This window comes from Rhamphochromis sp. 'chilingali' (assembly GCF_963969265.1).
Source record: "Rhamphochromis sp. 'chilingali' genome assembly, chromosome: 2".
NCBI classification, from domain to species: Eukaryota; Metazoa; Chordata; class Actinopteri; order Cichliformes; family Cichlidae; genus Rhamphochromis; species Rhamphochromis sp. 'chilingali'.
Window position 1 is genome coordinate 10253279 of NC_137930.1, and position 16511 is coordinate 10269789.

Sequence of the window (16511 nt, forward strand, 5' to 3'; positions counted from 1 at the left end):
CTTTCTTTTTTTACATTTGTTGTTACTTTACTTATTTAATGCTACAAAGCAGTAAATAAGTAATTATGTACTGCTTTGTTTATGGTGATTACTGGCTTATTAAATCATGGACAGTATCCCCAGTATAATTTGACAGGAAGACAGCAGTAAATCAGATATAAACTCTTGCAGAAAACCATCTCTGAACAAACAATGATTTGGTCCTTCTTGTATCAGATGGGCTACATCAGCAGAACACCATGCTGGGTTTCCCTCCTGTCAGGTAAGAACAGAAAACTGAGGATACAGTTTGCACTGAGTCACCAAAACTGGTCAGTAGAAGATGGGAAAAATGTTGTCTGGCCAAATCAAATGGCTTCCACAGTCACCAGATCTCAGTCCAACAGAGCACATTTGACATGTGGTGGAACACAATTTGCATCACTGATGTGCTAGTACTACCAATAAAAATGCTACAACTGTGTGACGCTATCATGTCAATATGGTCCAAAATCTCTCAGGTGTTTCCAGCACCATGTTGAATCTGTGTCATGAAGAATGTCATGAAGAATTAGGGCAGTTCTGAGGGGGCCCAACCCTGTATTAGCGATTTGTACCTAATAAATGTCAATGAGTGTACACTGCATTACATTTATTAGAGGGTTATGACATTCTCTTTTCTAGAGTCTTGCAAAAAAGTTGTTAAAAACCAAATAATTTTCAAGCTTTTCATGTATGCTAATACATCTGTATTAGGGCAAAGATCTGAGCAAGTTTTCTACACTGTACAAAAGTATCACTACAGCCATGTCAAAGATTAGCTTTGCACAATACTCTTTGCAGTCCCTCGTTGTCACAGACTGCAATATCCTCCTTCACCTTGGAAGGACGTGGGGGCGCTGTTTTAAATGGCAGCCCTTTGGCGTCTGCGGTCTTCTTCTACGTTTCCTGATAAGCTGTCTAACAACAAGCACAGCGGCTCATGAATCCAGAGACTCCTCGGGCTTTCTGGGATTTGGAGAAACGTGGCAGGTTACAATGGCTGAATGAAATTATTTTAGCGTATGCGAATAAGAGGAGACTCACGTTGGTGGCTAGTTGTGAACGCTTCGGAGGTAAGTTAAACTCGATCTCGTCAGCCAAACTTAACGCTGTTGCTAACACAAGCTGCTGGACTTGGAGAAGACAGAAAGCTTCTTTTTAGACATGCAACAGTTTATTTTTATTGATCATTTTATCAAACGTCCAGGTACGCAATTTACGTTAAAGGCTCAAAGAAGGCGCAAAAAAGAGAAGAAACCATGTCTTACAGATGGTTTACTTAACTTAGCCCATTCTTTATATGTCGTATGTTTTTCTTAAAATGTTAGGACCCATTTGTTAAGTTTGCTTTTTGTTAACCATCTGTGTTGTCCTAAATGTGACAGCTACTGATGGTATGGGCCATACGTGGATGTTAAAGTGAAATAATCACTCTTGTTTTAGTTTGGGCATATATCTCCAAAATCTCACACAGTCTGTTTCACAGGCCTGAACATGAAGACAGGAAGAAAATTTAAAGGTTTTACAAGTTCTTGGATTGCGTAGTTTGCTATAGTCTATCTTTCTGTCATAATAGCAGGTGCACATGTAAAAGTAAAACTCGCCATCTCTAAAACTTTGACACTTTGACAGATATCAAAACCATTTAACACTTTCATCTCTCACTTTCCCTTAAAACACACATGTAACAGGTGATGTAGCTGCTTACCTGTAACTGCTAACAACCCAACTACCTACTGTGAGGGGGTTTAAGAGTCAGACAACTATGGATGAGGACTTCCCAACCTTGAAACCAAGACGCATCCAAAATCAGAATGTGGTCCATCGTCTTGAGAAGCGTAGGATCTGCTCCGGTCGACCTGGAGCTCACTGGTACCGAGTGCGCTGTTTCCACCAGAACCTGTTCCCCAACTTCACTGTGGTTAATGTGGAGAAGCCACCCTGCTTCCTCAGAAAATTTTCACCAGATGGACGTTGTTTTATCGCCTTCTCCTCTGACCAAACCTCCCTAGAGGTAAGAGGAGACAAACCCTCTATTATTTCACATTCCCTAAACCAAATATCTTGTGTGATTCTTATCTTCCATCTGGTCCAGAGTGTAACTCACACAGTCTGTTGAAATACGAAATTCACCAGAAAATATTGTTGTTGTTGTTCATCATACAGATATACGAATACCAAGGCTGCCAGGCAGCTCAGGATCTGCTTAGAGGCCAAGAAGGAGAGACTCTTCTCACCACCAACGATCAGCGCTCCCTCAACATACGAGGACGCCTGTTTGAGCGCTTTTTCTCTTTGCTCCACGTTACAAATGTGGCCTCGAATGGAGAGCACCTGAACCGGGAGTGCAGCCTCTTCACAGACGACTGCCGCTATGTCATTGTCGGATCGGCTGTTTATGTTCCCGAGGAGCCGCCCCCATTCTTCTTTGAGGTATCAGCTTAGTAAAAAATTTAAAAAAGGAAGATGCAGAAATGATTTATTTTTCTCCTGCTGCTCCTTTCATCTACATTTCTCCCACCAGGTGTACCGCAACAATGAATCCGTGACTCCCAACCCCCGGTCTCCTTTAGAAGACTACTCTCTCCACATCATCGATCTCCACACTGGTAGGCTATGTGACACCAGGTCCTTTAAGTGTGACAAAATCATCCTGTCACACAACCAGGGCCTCTACCTCTACAGGAACATCCTGGCTGTGCTGTCGGTCCAGCAGCAGACCATCCATGTCTTCCAGGTGAGTGCTTAAATAGCATGTTGCAGTGATGGGACAGTCTGTGATATAAAGCGTTAATAATTTGCTTTTGTGGCTGTGTCAGGTGACTCCAGACGGAACTTTTCTGGATGTGAGGACTATCGGTCGGTTCTGTTATGAGGACGACCTCTTGACTCTTTCAGCTGTTTATACGGAAACTCAAGCTGAGAATCAGCCAGGCTTCGCCCGTCTGTACACCGACAAAACCATCAACTCCCTCAAGCACAGACTGTTGGTCTACCTCTGGAGGAGGGCAGAGCAGGACGGCAGCGCCACAGCCAAGAGGAGGTAGTGATCATGTTGGATCAGTCGACTTGAATGAACTGCATATAGTGACAGAAAGCCCTTTACAGTTATTTATCTCTAGTACTCACTTACTTATAACTTAAAACTAAATCCTCAGCCACATAAAACATTAGGGTGGAGAGCTTCCTGTTCCTGTGCAGCATTTCCTGCAGAGATAATAATCTTCTTCTCCAATATGTTGTCAAACTGTTGACAGACTCAAACTTTATTGCCTGTTCTGCAGTTTTGATAAGCTGAGTGTGGTGGCATCAGATCTCCACCTGGTTGTGGTTAAAATGGTTGTCTAACTTGTAGCAGATGTCGAGAGGGGGTGAATAACTGTGAGCTGCTTTTCTAGACAGTAGAGGTGGAATCTCCGCTAAGTGTAATTTGCTATTTGCTTATTTATTATTAAGTTTGTATGTGGGGAAAATGCTGCTGTGCACTGCTAGGAGAGCAAGATTAGGCACTTTTGAGTGAAAGGGATGTCAAGCTCAAGTTCAAGGGCAATCTGATATTGTATATACTTCAATATTTAGACCCAATTAATTTATATCCAAACAGCCAAATATTAAGGACCGCTCCATAATTTAAGATCTGATAAAAAATAACCTTTGTTGTGGAGAATAATGGCATACAAATGTGGACAGGGAAAAATGTATATCTATGTGGATATGCTGCCGTGGATTTGCGGCAGATGGCCGCCCCTCCCTGAGCCTGGTTCTGCTGGAGGTTTCTTCCTGTTTCCTTCCCACTGTTGCCAAAGTGCTTGCTCATAGGGTCATATGATTGTTTTTGGTTTATGGTTTTTCTCTGTATGTGTTATTGTGGGGTCTACCTTACAATATAAAACGCCTTGAGGTGACTGTTGTTGTGATTTGGCGCTGTATAAATAAAATTGAATTGAATATGCTGACAGAGCCTTGAGGCCTTTAAACACGGACACTAAAAAATCATGCAAATGTTTTGTGTGTCACAAAGATCTTTCAGACTCACCTGTTCCTAATGCAGCTGTTCACACTAACTGCATAATTTAAAAGAACAAATTTGTGGCTTTTTTTTTTTTTTATCCTTTCAATATGCGAATAAACCAATCGGACCAATCAGACCACTGCATTTGGCAACAAGCGCAGTTATAACTCAAAATGCGGACTGCCACTGAATATACATTGATATGGAAATGGTAAAATAACGCTGTTATAATCCTATGTTACCTTAGACACACAGCTAGATTCTGCTCCAGGACAGTTGGCTGTCTGAAATTATTTCTCTGCCTCCTTAGATTTGGTCCTAACTCTGCCAACAAAAGCTCAAACTGCACCACTGACATCCTGACATATGTACGCACTTTTCATGATGGGTGTGTTTGCTTGTATGTTGTTTATGGGTTCTGCATCTACTTCTGGGAAAGCACACCAAAGGTGGATGTAGAAGGAGCTGCGAGTATAGGACTCGCCGTGTTTATGTTCTTCTTCTTCAAACGATAAATTGTTTGTGCCATCTCTCAGTGTTGGATTTTGCTGAATATGGAGAAAGAGCCCGATTGTCATTCACTCCAGCCATTCTTCACTCACTTATGTCCTCAATGCATGCGAGGCACTCCGCCCTTCTATAAATGGGCAGCAAAAGATGGCAGAGGAGAGAGAGGCAAAAAAATCAGATGCTCAGCCGGATGTTGAGGAGGCTCCACATTATTGGATGTAATTATCAACTCAAATTCCATTATCAGAAAAATAATTCAATTTTCTTGATTATTGGTTGCCATATTTTGTATCTCTATGCCTGTATGGACGAATAAGAAAGCCTTTGTTGTCTGCAGACGGAGTTGTACTAAATGTCATCACAGGTTGTGATAGATGTTTATGATTGTTTCCAGGCTCTCTAATGAGAACATTTCTTTAATCTTAGATTAACTTAGAGTAAAGATTTTGGGGGTATTTTAATTTTGGTTCAACGTTAAAATCAAATGGTATGTATGGCTTTGGAGAATTGTGATGCGCATTTTTAAACTTTATCTATCAAGTGGTTGATTTGAGTCGTAGTCAGTACTGAAAAACTAATCATCAGCTGTAGCTCAAATCTGAAGCCTGAAACAGCACCGTCTTATCTCTTGGCTGTCACAGAGTGACACAATTATCTCCAGTTCCTTGGCATGTATTTTCATCTGTTTGTCAATTCCATTTTGAATTTTATACAAAGTCATGGATGTTGATTCTGATCTGAAAAGTAAAGCCATTGTACACTCGATGTATACTATAATTCCCAGAAACTAGGGCTGGGCCATATTATACCGGTATAATGTTGGGCAACGATAAGAAAATGAAATATTGCGATAGAATATGGGTCAAACGCGCAGGGCCTTTGTTTTCATATGCACATGGCAGAAAAAGCATGGCGGCGACGGAGAATGAGGAGGGCAAAAGCGGATCGTTGAATGAAACAGATGAACCAGAATTGATTTGTAAAATTGCTGCAACTTCAGTGTGGAACTGGTTTAGCTTTCGTCCGTCAGATACACAACAAAGCACAATTTTTGGTAGAGCATGCTAGCGGGCCGTCGTCATTACCGTGTTTTTTGGAAAATACGGCACACTTAAAATCAATCCTTTGATTTTTCTGAAAATCGACAGTGCCCCTTATAATCCCGTGTGCTTTATGTATGAATTCTGGTTGTGTTTACTGACCTCGAAACGATTTTATGTGGTACACGGCGCTCGAAAATCTGTCAAATGTTTTAGTACGACTTTGCTGAGCTACGAACCCGCACCGCTTGATGGATTGTCGGAGCATTACGGCTATCATAGGCAGGAGCCTCGCGGAGTGATATATGCTGTGCTTCAACATAATATTACCGTATTGTGTGTGTATAACTTCTTTTTAACCTCAGTGGATATTATACATGGTTATGCTGAGGATATGTCGGCCAGTTTCCACTGGAAATGCCTTTTGGTTAAACTGTCAGCAAGGAATTTGCGTTTGCACTGTTAAATTTTTATATTACTTTAATGCACAAAAAACAGCTGCTTGTTTAAATAAAGTTGTGGAGTTGTAAAATATTTTGTCCAGTGACAATTATGTCGTCAGTTCTATCGTTATCACAAATTTTCAAATGTATATCACGATAAATATTTTTTGGTCATATCGCCCTGCTCTACCAGAACACCTCCCTCATTGCTCCTGTGATTTGTTTATATCCCTCTTCACAATGAGTCACATCAAGGCGCTTTATATTGTATAGCAAAGATCTTACAATATCAGAGAGAAAACCTCAACAATCAGACATTTGTCTTTTGAACAGGCACTTGGGGACAGTGTGAAGGAAGAACTCCCTTTTAACAGGAAAAACACTCAGACAGAATCAGGCTATCACTGAATTCATGCATGTTTTTCTGATTGCCAGACAGATTTAAAAAGAAGTAGGGGCGGCCTTATACATACATGGCACACATGCCATATATCTGTTTAATTCGTATTCGTGTGACCTTTACTGCATGCCAGTCCACTTCTTTTTCTACCCAAAATTTCCTCTCTGGCTCTTCACATTTACTGTCTAATAAAGTGTAAGATGGTGACTGTGTTAAATTTAAAAAAAGAAAGAAAGAGCAGACAAATATTCATATTTAAAAGTTAAATTAAATTTGCTTGGCAAAATTCTGACTTGTGTAATTGGCAAGGTTTTTCAGCTCAGCTTATTTAGTGTTATCTTATTTTCTGTGTAATGCTGTGTGAGTAAATTAACTGCTGAAGCACTGAAACTCTTCATGATTTTGTCCACTGTGCATCTATGATTAATTAAAGGCCATCCAGCATGTAAGTTTCCTTGTTTGTTTGTTTTGGGGTTTTTCTCGCAGGTTTTTCCAGTTTTTTGATCAGCTGAAACGTTTAAGGATGTGGAAGATGCAGCTGTTGGATGAGCATCACCTCTTCATCAAATACACCAGCGAAGACGTGGTCACGCTCAGAGTTACCGACCCCTCGCAGGTAGAGAGAGCACACAGAAAATATGATCTGAGTTTGAATTCCTCCCTCTCCTCTCTTTGTTGCTTTCCCCAGCCTCTCTCTCTCTGTCCTTTGTTGTTTGTGCTGTGTAACAGGAATTCCTCTTTCAGGTCTCCAAGGATACGCTTGTCCTACAGATTCTGTTCAGTTCTGAATTCACTGTGGCAACAAATAGACCTAATTAATGCTCAGTTTATTTTCAAGAAATGTCACATTTGACTTCTGAGCTAATCAGCCATTTTTAATTTACCCTTGAAGTAGGGCTGCTCAATTAATCGAATTTTAATCACGATTACGATCTGGGCTTTCAACGATCATTAAAAATGACTGAGCCGATTATTAGCCCCTCCCTCATTTATCCGCGACACCTTAAAGGCCGGTCCGTGAAAATATCCGGTTGTTCAGTGATGACGCGACGAATCCTACTTCCGGGTCTAAAGTAGTCTGCGTTTAATATGGCTTTTGTGTTGTTAACATGTTTAATGTTATGTATTTTCTTCTATTTGATCTCAAAAAGCTCCTAAAACAGTCAGCGACCACTGTTGACCTCCCTCGGCTTTTATTACCGCTAATCATTTATTTAAGCTCAGTTTTTAAAACCTTACGATGTAACTACAGCCCAGCCCATGCAGCAGTATATGAATGACTAACCTCGTATTGTGGATGGATTATCTCAGTTGTTCTCCTGGCTGAAGTTTGGTCCTTTTACAGCATCCTGCCATGCGATTACATTTGTTCCTGACCACCGAGAACACTCACATTAACTTTTATCGAGTGGAAAAAAAGTTAGCTTGTTTATATTATGCTAACATAGCTGTGTCGCTAGCGGTCACGTAGCACATCATTATATACCAGCTAGCCCAACTTCAGTAACCCTACAAACGTCACTGCTGTTTAGTTTTCTGTCTTCATTTATGCTGGAAGTGATAGCAGAGCTGTACGTTTTAATTTGTTTCCAAAACCCCGCAGTCAGGACATGCTATATTGTATTTAGATAGAAGCTAGCGAGCTAACTCCCTGCTAACTTCTAACTCCGTTAAATGTCATAAATTCCGTTTTCATGGATGCCTGGATGTTAAACTCAATTGTTACACCTGGTAGAGGAGAAGGCTGATCATTTTATTAAAGATGAAATACTTTAGACAGTTTTTCAACTCTCAGTAATGCCATAGTGATCGTTTGATATATGGACCTGCAGCGGAGTTTAGACCCAGACACGGCTAGTGACGTCAGACTGAACAACCGGATTGTCGGGCATAAACTGGTCCGTGGCGCAAAAAAGGTTGGAGACCGCTGATTAAGAGGACCCGAGGGAAGCTCGGAAAGCTAAGCAGAAGTTATTTGGAGAGTGACTGCCGTTGGTTGAAAAGAGAGTTTAAAAAAAAAAAAAAAACTTCAGTGGTGTTGCACACTATTTTATATTATTTTTTTAAAGTCATTGTTAACCCTTTAAAGCCGGTCAGAGCAGCACGCTCCGTTTTGCCTAACTATTTTTAAATCCCTGTAGAACCTGAACCGTGTAAGCTAGCGCAATAATTTGTTTTGCATATGAAACCGGAGGAGTTGTACTTACATCTTATGCCATCAGCTTGTCCTCGGTCATGGTTTCCTTCCACATATAGCTTTGCAAAAATTGCATAAAAAGCGCTTGCAGGAACAAAAACATAATATTCCAGAAACACGCTTTGCCGATCCGATCAGCTGTTCGTAACACTTCCCACAGTGAAATGATGCACATGCTGTTTTCTTTGCAAATTTGCATCATAGGATTGTTTTTTGTTTTTCCTGCAGTATATAAAAATTGGTGTATCTCCAAAATAAAACTATGAAGACACTCAAAATAAATTTCCTGTGGTGGGAAACTATTTTTTGCAACTTTATTGTATTTAAAGTTTTGAGGGATAAACCTCTTAAATTTCTCCAAGTAGAAATATATGTAAACAAAACAAAAGCGATTTTCAATTTTTTTTGTAGTTTATTGCACTTTTTTGCAATTTATGTAATTACTATGGACTTAATGCATACATATTATTAAAATATGGGCTATAACAGTTGTATTGATGTATAGCAACTTGAAATGCTCCCACAAATGGCACTACAGCATGTAAAAAAAAAAAATAAATAAATATATATATATATATAAGCTCTGGTGGACTTGGTTCCATAGTAGGTCTTAAAGGGTTAAATAAATATCGTCAAATAATCGTGATCTCAATTTCAGTGAAAATAATCGTGATTATCATTTTTGCCATAATCGAGCAGCCCTACCTTGAAGACTTTATAAACATTGCCATATTCAACTTGCAGTGACCCTGTAATGTAAACATGCTGAAGCTTTCAAAGCTTTAATGATGCTAGAATGAATGTCTCGTGTCTGACTATGTTTTTTTTTTTTTGTTCTCTCCATTAAAGGCCTTGATCATGGTTTTGAAAAACATAGCTACATCAAAGTATTAATTACCGATTAAATTAATTAAAGTAAATAATTACAGAATGATTTGTTGTGTTTCTCTAAATTTCCACTCCCCTGTTTGGATCTCTCACAGCCATCCTTCTTTGTTGTGTACAACATGGTGTCCACGGAGGTGCTGGCTGTCTTCGAGAACACCTCCGACCAGCTGCTGGAGCTGTTTGAGAATTTCTGCGACCTGTTCAGAAATGCTACCCTGCACAGCCAAGCTGTCCAGTTCCCCTGCTCTGCTTCATCAAATAACTACGCACGGCAGGTCCAGAGAAGGTACCGACTAAAAAATAAAGTGAAATGATGAAAAAGTAGCCACATGGTGATGATTAACAAAGTCGGTGCATAATGCCAAAAACTACATTTTATCTCATTTGAAGATTTCTGCCAAAGTGAGTCTTGCAGATTAGGCTTCAGTTAAGATTAAGATTCTTACCTTAGACTGTATATATAAAACGGCATAAGCCACCATACCATCACAATCTAGTTTTGGACTCTTGGAGCTGTTTTTTAGCATTTTGATCACTGCCATATTGGTTTCTTCTATAACCAGAAGTAACCATATTTTGGACAAGATGATGATAGATCATCTAGCATTAGATAGCTAAGTTGCCATCTATTTCTAACGTGCCTGGTTAGCGAATACAGATTGTATTGGTCTAACAGAGAGACACAGTAACAGACAACAGTAACAACTGCACCACACAGTAAGCTGTATTATTTGGTGGATAATATACCAGAAGATGACATCAGAGATTGCAGAATAAATCTCGACGAGGCCAGGCCAATGATCGCAATGCATGGAAACGGGTTGTGAAGGAAATTCGACAACCATTGGCACCCACAGCAGCGCATGAGTCGATCCAGACCTAATGCCAGCAAGGGATCAAAGAAGAGAAGAAAGATACCAGAAAGCACCAACAGTACAAATACAACCAGTTCAGTGACTCACATTAATGAAGATGAGGCCAAGCTACGAGCTATTAGCTACAGCTCTCTGTCAGTGTATAAGACATTTACCCACCATACAGTTGTTATGAAGGAAGAAACTGTTCATACAGGCCAAAACCACTTTTTGTTCCAGGCTGTAATGTTGGCATTAAAAAGCTGTGAATCAGGTCTCTGGACGTGTCATGACATTTTTATTTGTATTTTTATTTAATTAGCCACTATCTGTGTTATGTACCCATAATGCTATCTGTGGACACTGCTGCTAACCAAGCTTACTAGCATTAGCTGACAACTAGTCCAAATATATTCATGTTTGTCTTCAAAACCCAAGCTATAAACAGATGTTCCTAATGCCACACAGCATCAAATGTCAGGGAGGATTTTAAGACAGTGGTCAGGAAGTGAAGCAGATCAGCAACGATCGCCTAAAGGAGGGAGGAAAGGAGTTTTAGGACTTAATCTGGATATAGAAGAAAGACATTAAGACGGTTAGTGTGGCTGGAGGAACTGTGATTGAATTTGGTGGTTTGACTGGCCAGCATAGGTGACAAAATCCTCCTGTGGAGGGTAAAGCAGAATGGGGTGGCAAGGAAGGGCGCTGGAGAAGGAGGAGACGATAAAGGATAGTTTGAGTGAGGAAAAGAGCTCAGAATTGGATTTTAGAGTGGTGAAAATTGATGTCAGACAGGAGGAGGGGAGAAATTGAAAGCTGGTGAGCACATTCCGCAAACCCGATTTGTACCACTTACAACTAGAGATGGACCGATCCGATATTACGTATCGGTCCGATACTGACCTAAATTACTGGATCGGATATCGGAGAAAAATAAAAAATGTAATCCGATCCATTAAATATCACGAAAGCACCTCGCAAAACTTGCAACACGCTGTAACTCACCTCAGAACGTTAGCAGTCGGAGCAGTATGCATCACGTGATAGAGCGGCTGTGGCATGCCGGACCTGTTGGTGGTCTGGATAGCATTTGGAGCTTCGCTAGCAACCCGGCATTTCATCTCCGACAAAGTTATCCCCGAGAGAAGTAAAGCAAGTGTGTAAGTCCATCTCTGAATGTTTGTAAAGCATTCCTGCGTTAAGCTTAACAAGCGACTGCCTCTCGCTCTCCGGCTGCTACTTCAATCGTGAAACTGCTTAAATGATCAGCTGATCGGCTTTTCTGTCGCGAGTCCGTCTCTCTTGTTTGTTTTTGGCCCACTTTGCACCAGAAAGAGGAAACCAGCGGCTGAACAACAGCAGCACGTTTAAGCTTGATAAGCTGTTGTTAGAATTTATTTAATATTACTTTCTACTCCAGGATCTTTTTCTACGTAGCTGACGCTGGTAACTGTGCAGGGGCGGATCTAGCAAAGTTTAGCCAGGGGGGCCGATAGGGCATGAACAGGGAAAAGGGGGCACAAAGACATACTTTTCTTTCTTATTCTCATTTAAAATGTCGAGCTTTTAATAAATAATTATCTGACACCCAAAGTTTTAATTTGATGTAAAATGAATAGAAGTCAATTACTGTATATAGTGACTATTAAGTCTAATATATACCCTAGTAAGCTATAGTACTTTTTACTTTGGGAAGGTACCATCTGTGCAGTCTGCAATTTTGTTGAAGAAAGATGTTGAATCTATTTAATATTTCTTGAAAAATAATTGATTTCTGTGCATTTTTTTTTCACACTGCATCAAATTAAGGTTGATTACGTCGATTAAGCATCATGAGGTGGCGCGTGAGGGGTGGTTCCTTATTTTTTATTTATTTATGTTTGTTGTTGCTAGGAGTTGGAACCCTATTAGTTAGGTTGCTTAATATTTACGCTAAGTACTCTTTAAAATACCAGAATAGGGAGGATGGTGTAGGTCTAAGTTTATTAGATTGATCAGTATTGCTGAACTATGAAATATTTTTTTTGTATACAGGTATAACAGAATAGCTTTAGTGTAGTTGTTGTTTTAAACTTGAGTATGAACTTGCAGACTTGCAAAATGCAGCAAGATATTTTAAAAAACAGTTTTGTTGATTAAAAAACACTATATCGGATTCATATCGGTATCGGCAGATATCCAAATTTATGATATCGGTATCGGTATCGGACATAAAAAAGTGGTATCGTGCCATCTCTACTTACTGGCAGTGAAGCCCAGTTCAGAGGGCTTCAGTCTAGCACAAGCCAGGTAGAGTGAAACAGACAGGCCGGTAAGACTGGAGATAATGTAGTATGAAACAAAGTGAGAGCACGTCTGAAAAATATGGATCCCGAGCTTAGAAGAGTGAAGGGAGAGAGGAGGAGTGAGACCACTGAGTCACTGCTGAGTGCTGGAAATATATAGTGAGAGTTTGGAGACTACAATTTATAAGAAGTTCTCAGAAAAGTGTTTTTTATTTTAAATGCCATTTATGGAAATCTATTCAATAAATGGGGAATTTGCACATAAACTCAGCTGCAGTGGAAACGAGACAATTCAGGATCAGCTAATGTTGAGCTGTCTGTCTGCCGCTTCAGATTTAAGGACACTATTGTGAATGCCAAATATGGCGGCCATACCGAAGCGGTGCGTCGGCTGCTGGGTCAGCTGCCCATCAGCGCACAGTCCTACAGCAGCAGCCCTTACCTCGACCTCTCCCTCTTCAGCTATGATGACAAGTGGGTGTCAGTTATGGAGAGGCCTAAGACCTGCGGAGACCACCCCATCAGGTATGGACTTCATCAGGATGACCAGTCCTCTTGTAATCTTAATGCGTGACGCGATTCATGCTAATTAATGTCCAGAAATTAGGCTTTCTCCTTCTTGACTGCGATTTCCACTACTATCTTGTTTTAATTTATCCTGATTGTTTTTCATTTACATATTTAAAGAAATCCAGTGCCAAAGGACATTTTTGTGTTTATAAACGTAATAAATAATTGTGATAAACAATTGAGATTAACATTTTTTTGACCAAATAATTGTGATGGTGGTTTTTGTGCCGTAATCCAGCAGCCTTACTGACTATGAAACTTGGGTAGTGATGTGGAGGACACACTGTCGCTTAACTAAATGGTTAATCAGCTGTAAATTAAACATCAACGATTTCGATAAAATGTTCTGGAAAAATGCAAAACAACCAAAATATGAAAGAAAATTTAACAAAACTTCTCACATGGTAAATTTCTTTTTTTGTTAGTTTAGAAAAAAATAATCATTTGAGGCCATTTTTGTTGTTCCCACTGGCATTATCTTTATATATCCCAGTAATAAAATGAAAACATAGGCGTGAAAATAAAACATTACTCAAGATAAAAAGGGAATGGCTCAGGGATCTCAATCTGTCTGGTTAGAAACCATAAATCATTGTCAGCCCATTTCACCTGTGTGAGTAAATGAAGTGACAACAGGTGCACTGCAGAATGTGCAACAGGCAACGCACAAAAAGGCAATGGCTTTGCAGGTGCTGGCCATAGACTACTGCGGTGTCCTTATATGTCCTGACTGATTTTTCTCCAGTTCTGCTTTTCGCTGGTTCGCAGGTTGCCCAGGTAGTTCAGATCCTCCAGCATGGCGTGGTTTGCTCTGTTTCCTATCATAGTCTCAACAGTGTGGAAGAAATGCAAGGATACAGAGACAAGAGGGAGCTGTTGGGGCTATAGAAGGCCATCAACACAGCAGCAGAAACCAGTATTTGCTCTTTTCTGCGAGGAGCAGCACTACCAGACCCCTACATAATAACCTAAAACGGACGGCTCACGTGCCATGTGTCTGACCAAACTGTCAGAAACAAACTCCATGAGGCCACAGTGAGAGCCTGGTGTCCTTCAGTGGGACCTGTGCTAACAGACCAGCACCGTTCAGCTCACCTGGCATTCGTTAGAGAGCACCAGAGCTGGCAGCAGTAGCAAACTTACACCTGTGTTTTTCCTGTCATTACACATCAAAATGTCTGTTGTGGAGAACTTAGAGCTAAAATCACATCCGCATCATTTCTCTAGATTTACCATTCACTGACCTATCAGCAAAATGTAACAGACTGTTATTATTTACAGCGTATGAAATCATTTTCAGTTATGCACTCTATACTGAAATCATTAAAAACAGCTGACTGGCACGCTCTGGCCAATAATTATAAGAGTTGTAGAGGTGCCTTCATAACCAGCTTCGTTCAGTTGTAGCTTCTGTCTTAGAGGCGCTGGATGCGGTGATGTGCGTGCCGTTATAAAAACCGCTGTTAGATCAGACACTTTGATTCAAAAAATATGAGAATTAGCAAATTTTAAATTCTTTAATGTTGAGCTGTGATATGCTGTCACACCAGTCAATTCTTAGTAAGACTGGAGCCAAGTGCAGAAGAAACATTCACTGAAATTTAAAGTCATTTGAAATAAGCAATGGACACTGTTGTTTTCACAGCTAGGCTATGATTGCCTGACCCATTATTAGGGCCATTTGTCACCTTTTTTTTTTTTTTTTTTTTTAAGCTTATCAACTGATTAGCAAAATTATTGACAGGTTAATCAGTCATAGTCTTAGCCGCTTGCTCCCCAAAAAAGATGAAAGAACAATACTTTGGATTTTCATCATAGAGCGTTCTAGAAAAGAAGAGACTGGACTAAATGAGTTTAACGCCGCTTCTGTGTCTCTCATCTCTGACCCACCAGATTTTATGCACGTGACTCCGGCCTGCTGAAGTTTAAGATCCAGGCGGGCCTGCTGGGACGGCCGGTTAATCACGCTGTGCGTCGCCTGGTCGCTTTCACCTTCCACCCTTTTGAACCCTTTGCCATTTCTGTCCAGCGCACCAACGCAGAGTACGTGGTCAACTTCCACATGAGACACGTGTGTGCGTGAGGAGCTGGCGTAAAAATGGACTCACACTTGGAGATAAACTGCGGGCCTGTTGGGCTTCTGTTAGCAGCTACTGGTGACAATACAACAAACATGTCCTCCATCGGGAGGCACAAAACACTTTGTTCTCTTAGTCGCCGTCTCCTCCTCCAGAGAAATCAGCAGCCTTCTCTCTGCATTCTTCTCCTGATGGAAACCACTGTTCCTCTCCTCTTTCCCCTGCCATCACGCAGCACTCACTGCACCTCAGCCCCTCTTCTCTCTCGGTGAGAAGGCTGCAATTCTGCCATTTCCCTTTTGCCTTCTCTTTGCCCCTTCCTCCACCAAACAAAGAGCGACCTGTAGGGAGGAGAGGGTGGAATAAGTGTAAATGGAGATGTGTAGAGAGTGATTGATGTGCAGCTGAGGTGGGAGCTGTAGGTAGCCGGACCTCTTAGAAGGAACCAAAGGTGTTTTCTTTTTCCTGCTGTGCACATTCAGGTCCGAATTTCTTATCCAGTCGGTGAGCAGCAGTCAAGAAAACTTTTTTTTTTTTCCTCACATGGATGTGGAAAGAGGTCATGTTATTTTAGATTAGTTTTACAGTTTGTTTTTTAATTTACATGCTACTGTTTGTATATATTTTATGGCAATAAAATGATCTACATTTTGGGTAGTGTGTGTGTGTGTGTGTGTGTGTGTGTTTTTGTGTGTGTGTGTGTGTGTGTGTGTGTGTTTTTGTGTGTGTGTGTGTGTAGATTTAAGCAGCGTTATTGTCCCCTATAAATAATTGCCCTGTTTATTCTTTGCTTCAGATTCTTCTATATGAATTCATTTATTCACACACTTTAGAGTGCAGAAACAAGTAATCTGCATCGTTTCTCCAAATGAAATTTTCTATATTTTTTCCTTTTTCATCTCTAAACCTGAACAATTTTTTTTTTTTTTTAACTAGCTGTGCCTTTAGAGGCTTTATAAAGCACCAGAAGTGATGCTGGCACTCGTTGGACCTGCGTACAGAGAGCAGACAGGACACAGTGTAAGTGTCATCATATTTAATTTGAAAAGCTGATCCCTGCAGTCTGTTCTGCTGCACTGTATGGGATCATAACGATGCCATGTTATACCCACTCCATCTGTTCTCCGCACTACAGCGCTGGCCATGTTTTTAAGCTTAAACGTATCACTAAAATGCACGGATACAAACAAATCTACAAATATGCAAATTAATT

General features: G+C 40.5%; 1 protein-coding gene across 1 annotated transcript; it reads left to right on the top strand.

The window, feature by feature from the left end:
• Positions 1–921: 921 nt before the first annotated feature.
• Positions 922–15951, top strand: det1 (DET1 partner of COP1 E3 ubiquitin ligase). Its single transcript, XM_080861822.1, has 9 exons — positions 922–1094; positions 1713–2035; positions 2188–2454; positions 2546–2758; positions 2841–3064; positions 6913–7042; positions 9607–9797; positions 12984–13175; positions 15114–15951. The coding sequence occupies exons 2-9, from the start codon at positions 1787–1789 to the stop codon at positions 15301–15303; spliced, it is 1656 nt and encodes a 551-aa protein (XP_080717948.1). The 5' UTR covers positions 922–1094; positions 1713–1786; the 3' UTR covers positions 15304–15951.
• Positions 15952–16511: the final 560 nt, after the last annotated feature.

What these genes read in the sequence shown, in the direction of transcription:
- det1 (XM_080861822.1), top strand. Translation starts at nt 1,787, where the DNA reads ATGGATGAGGACTTCCCAACCTTGAAACCAAGACGCATCCAAAATCAG. An exon ending in AGACCATCCATGTCTTCCAG is followed by an intron (nt 2,759 to 2,840) that starts GTGAGTGCTTAA and finishes TGGCTGTGTCAG; the next exon opens with GTGACTCCAGACGGAACTTT. An exon ending in GAGTTACCGACCCCTCGCAG is followed by an intron (nt 7,043 to 9,606) that starts GTAGAGAGAGCA and finishes GATCTCTCACAG; the next exon opens with CCATCCTTCTTTGTTGTGTA.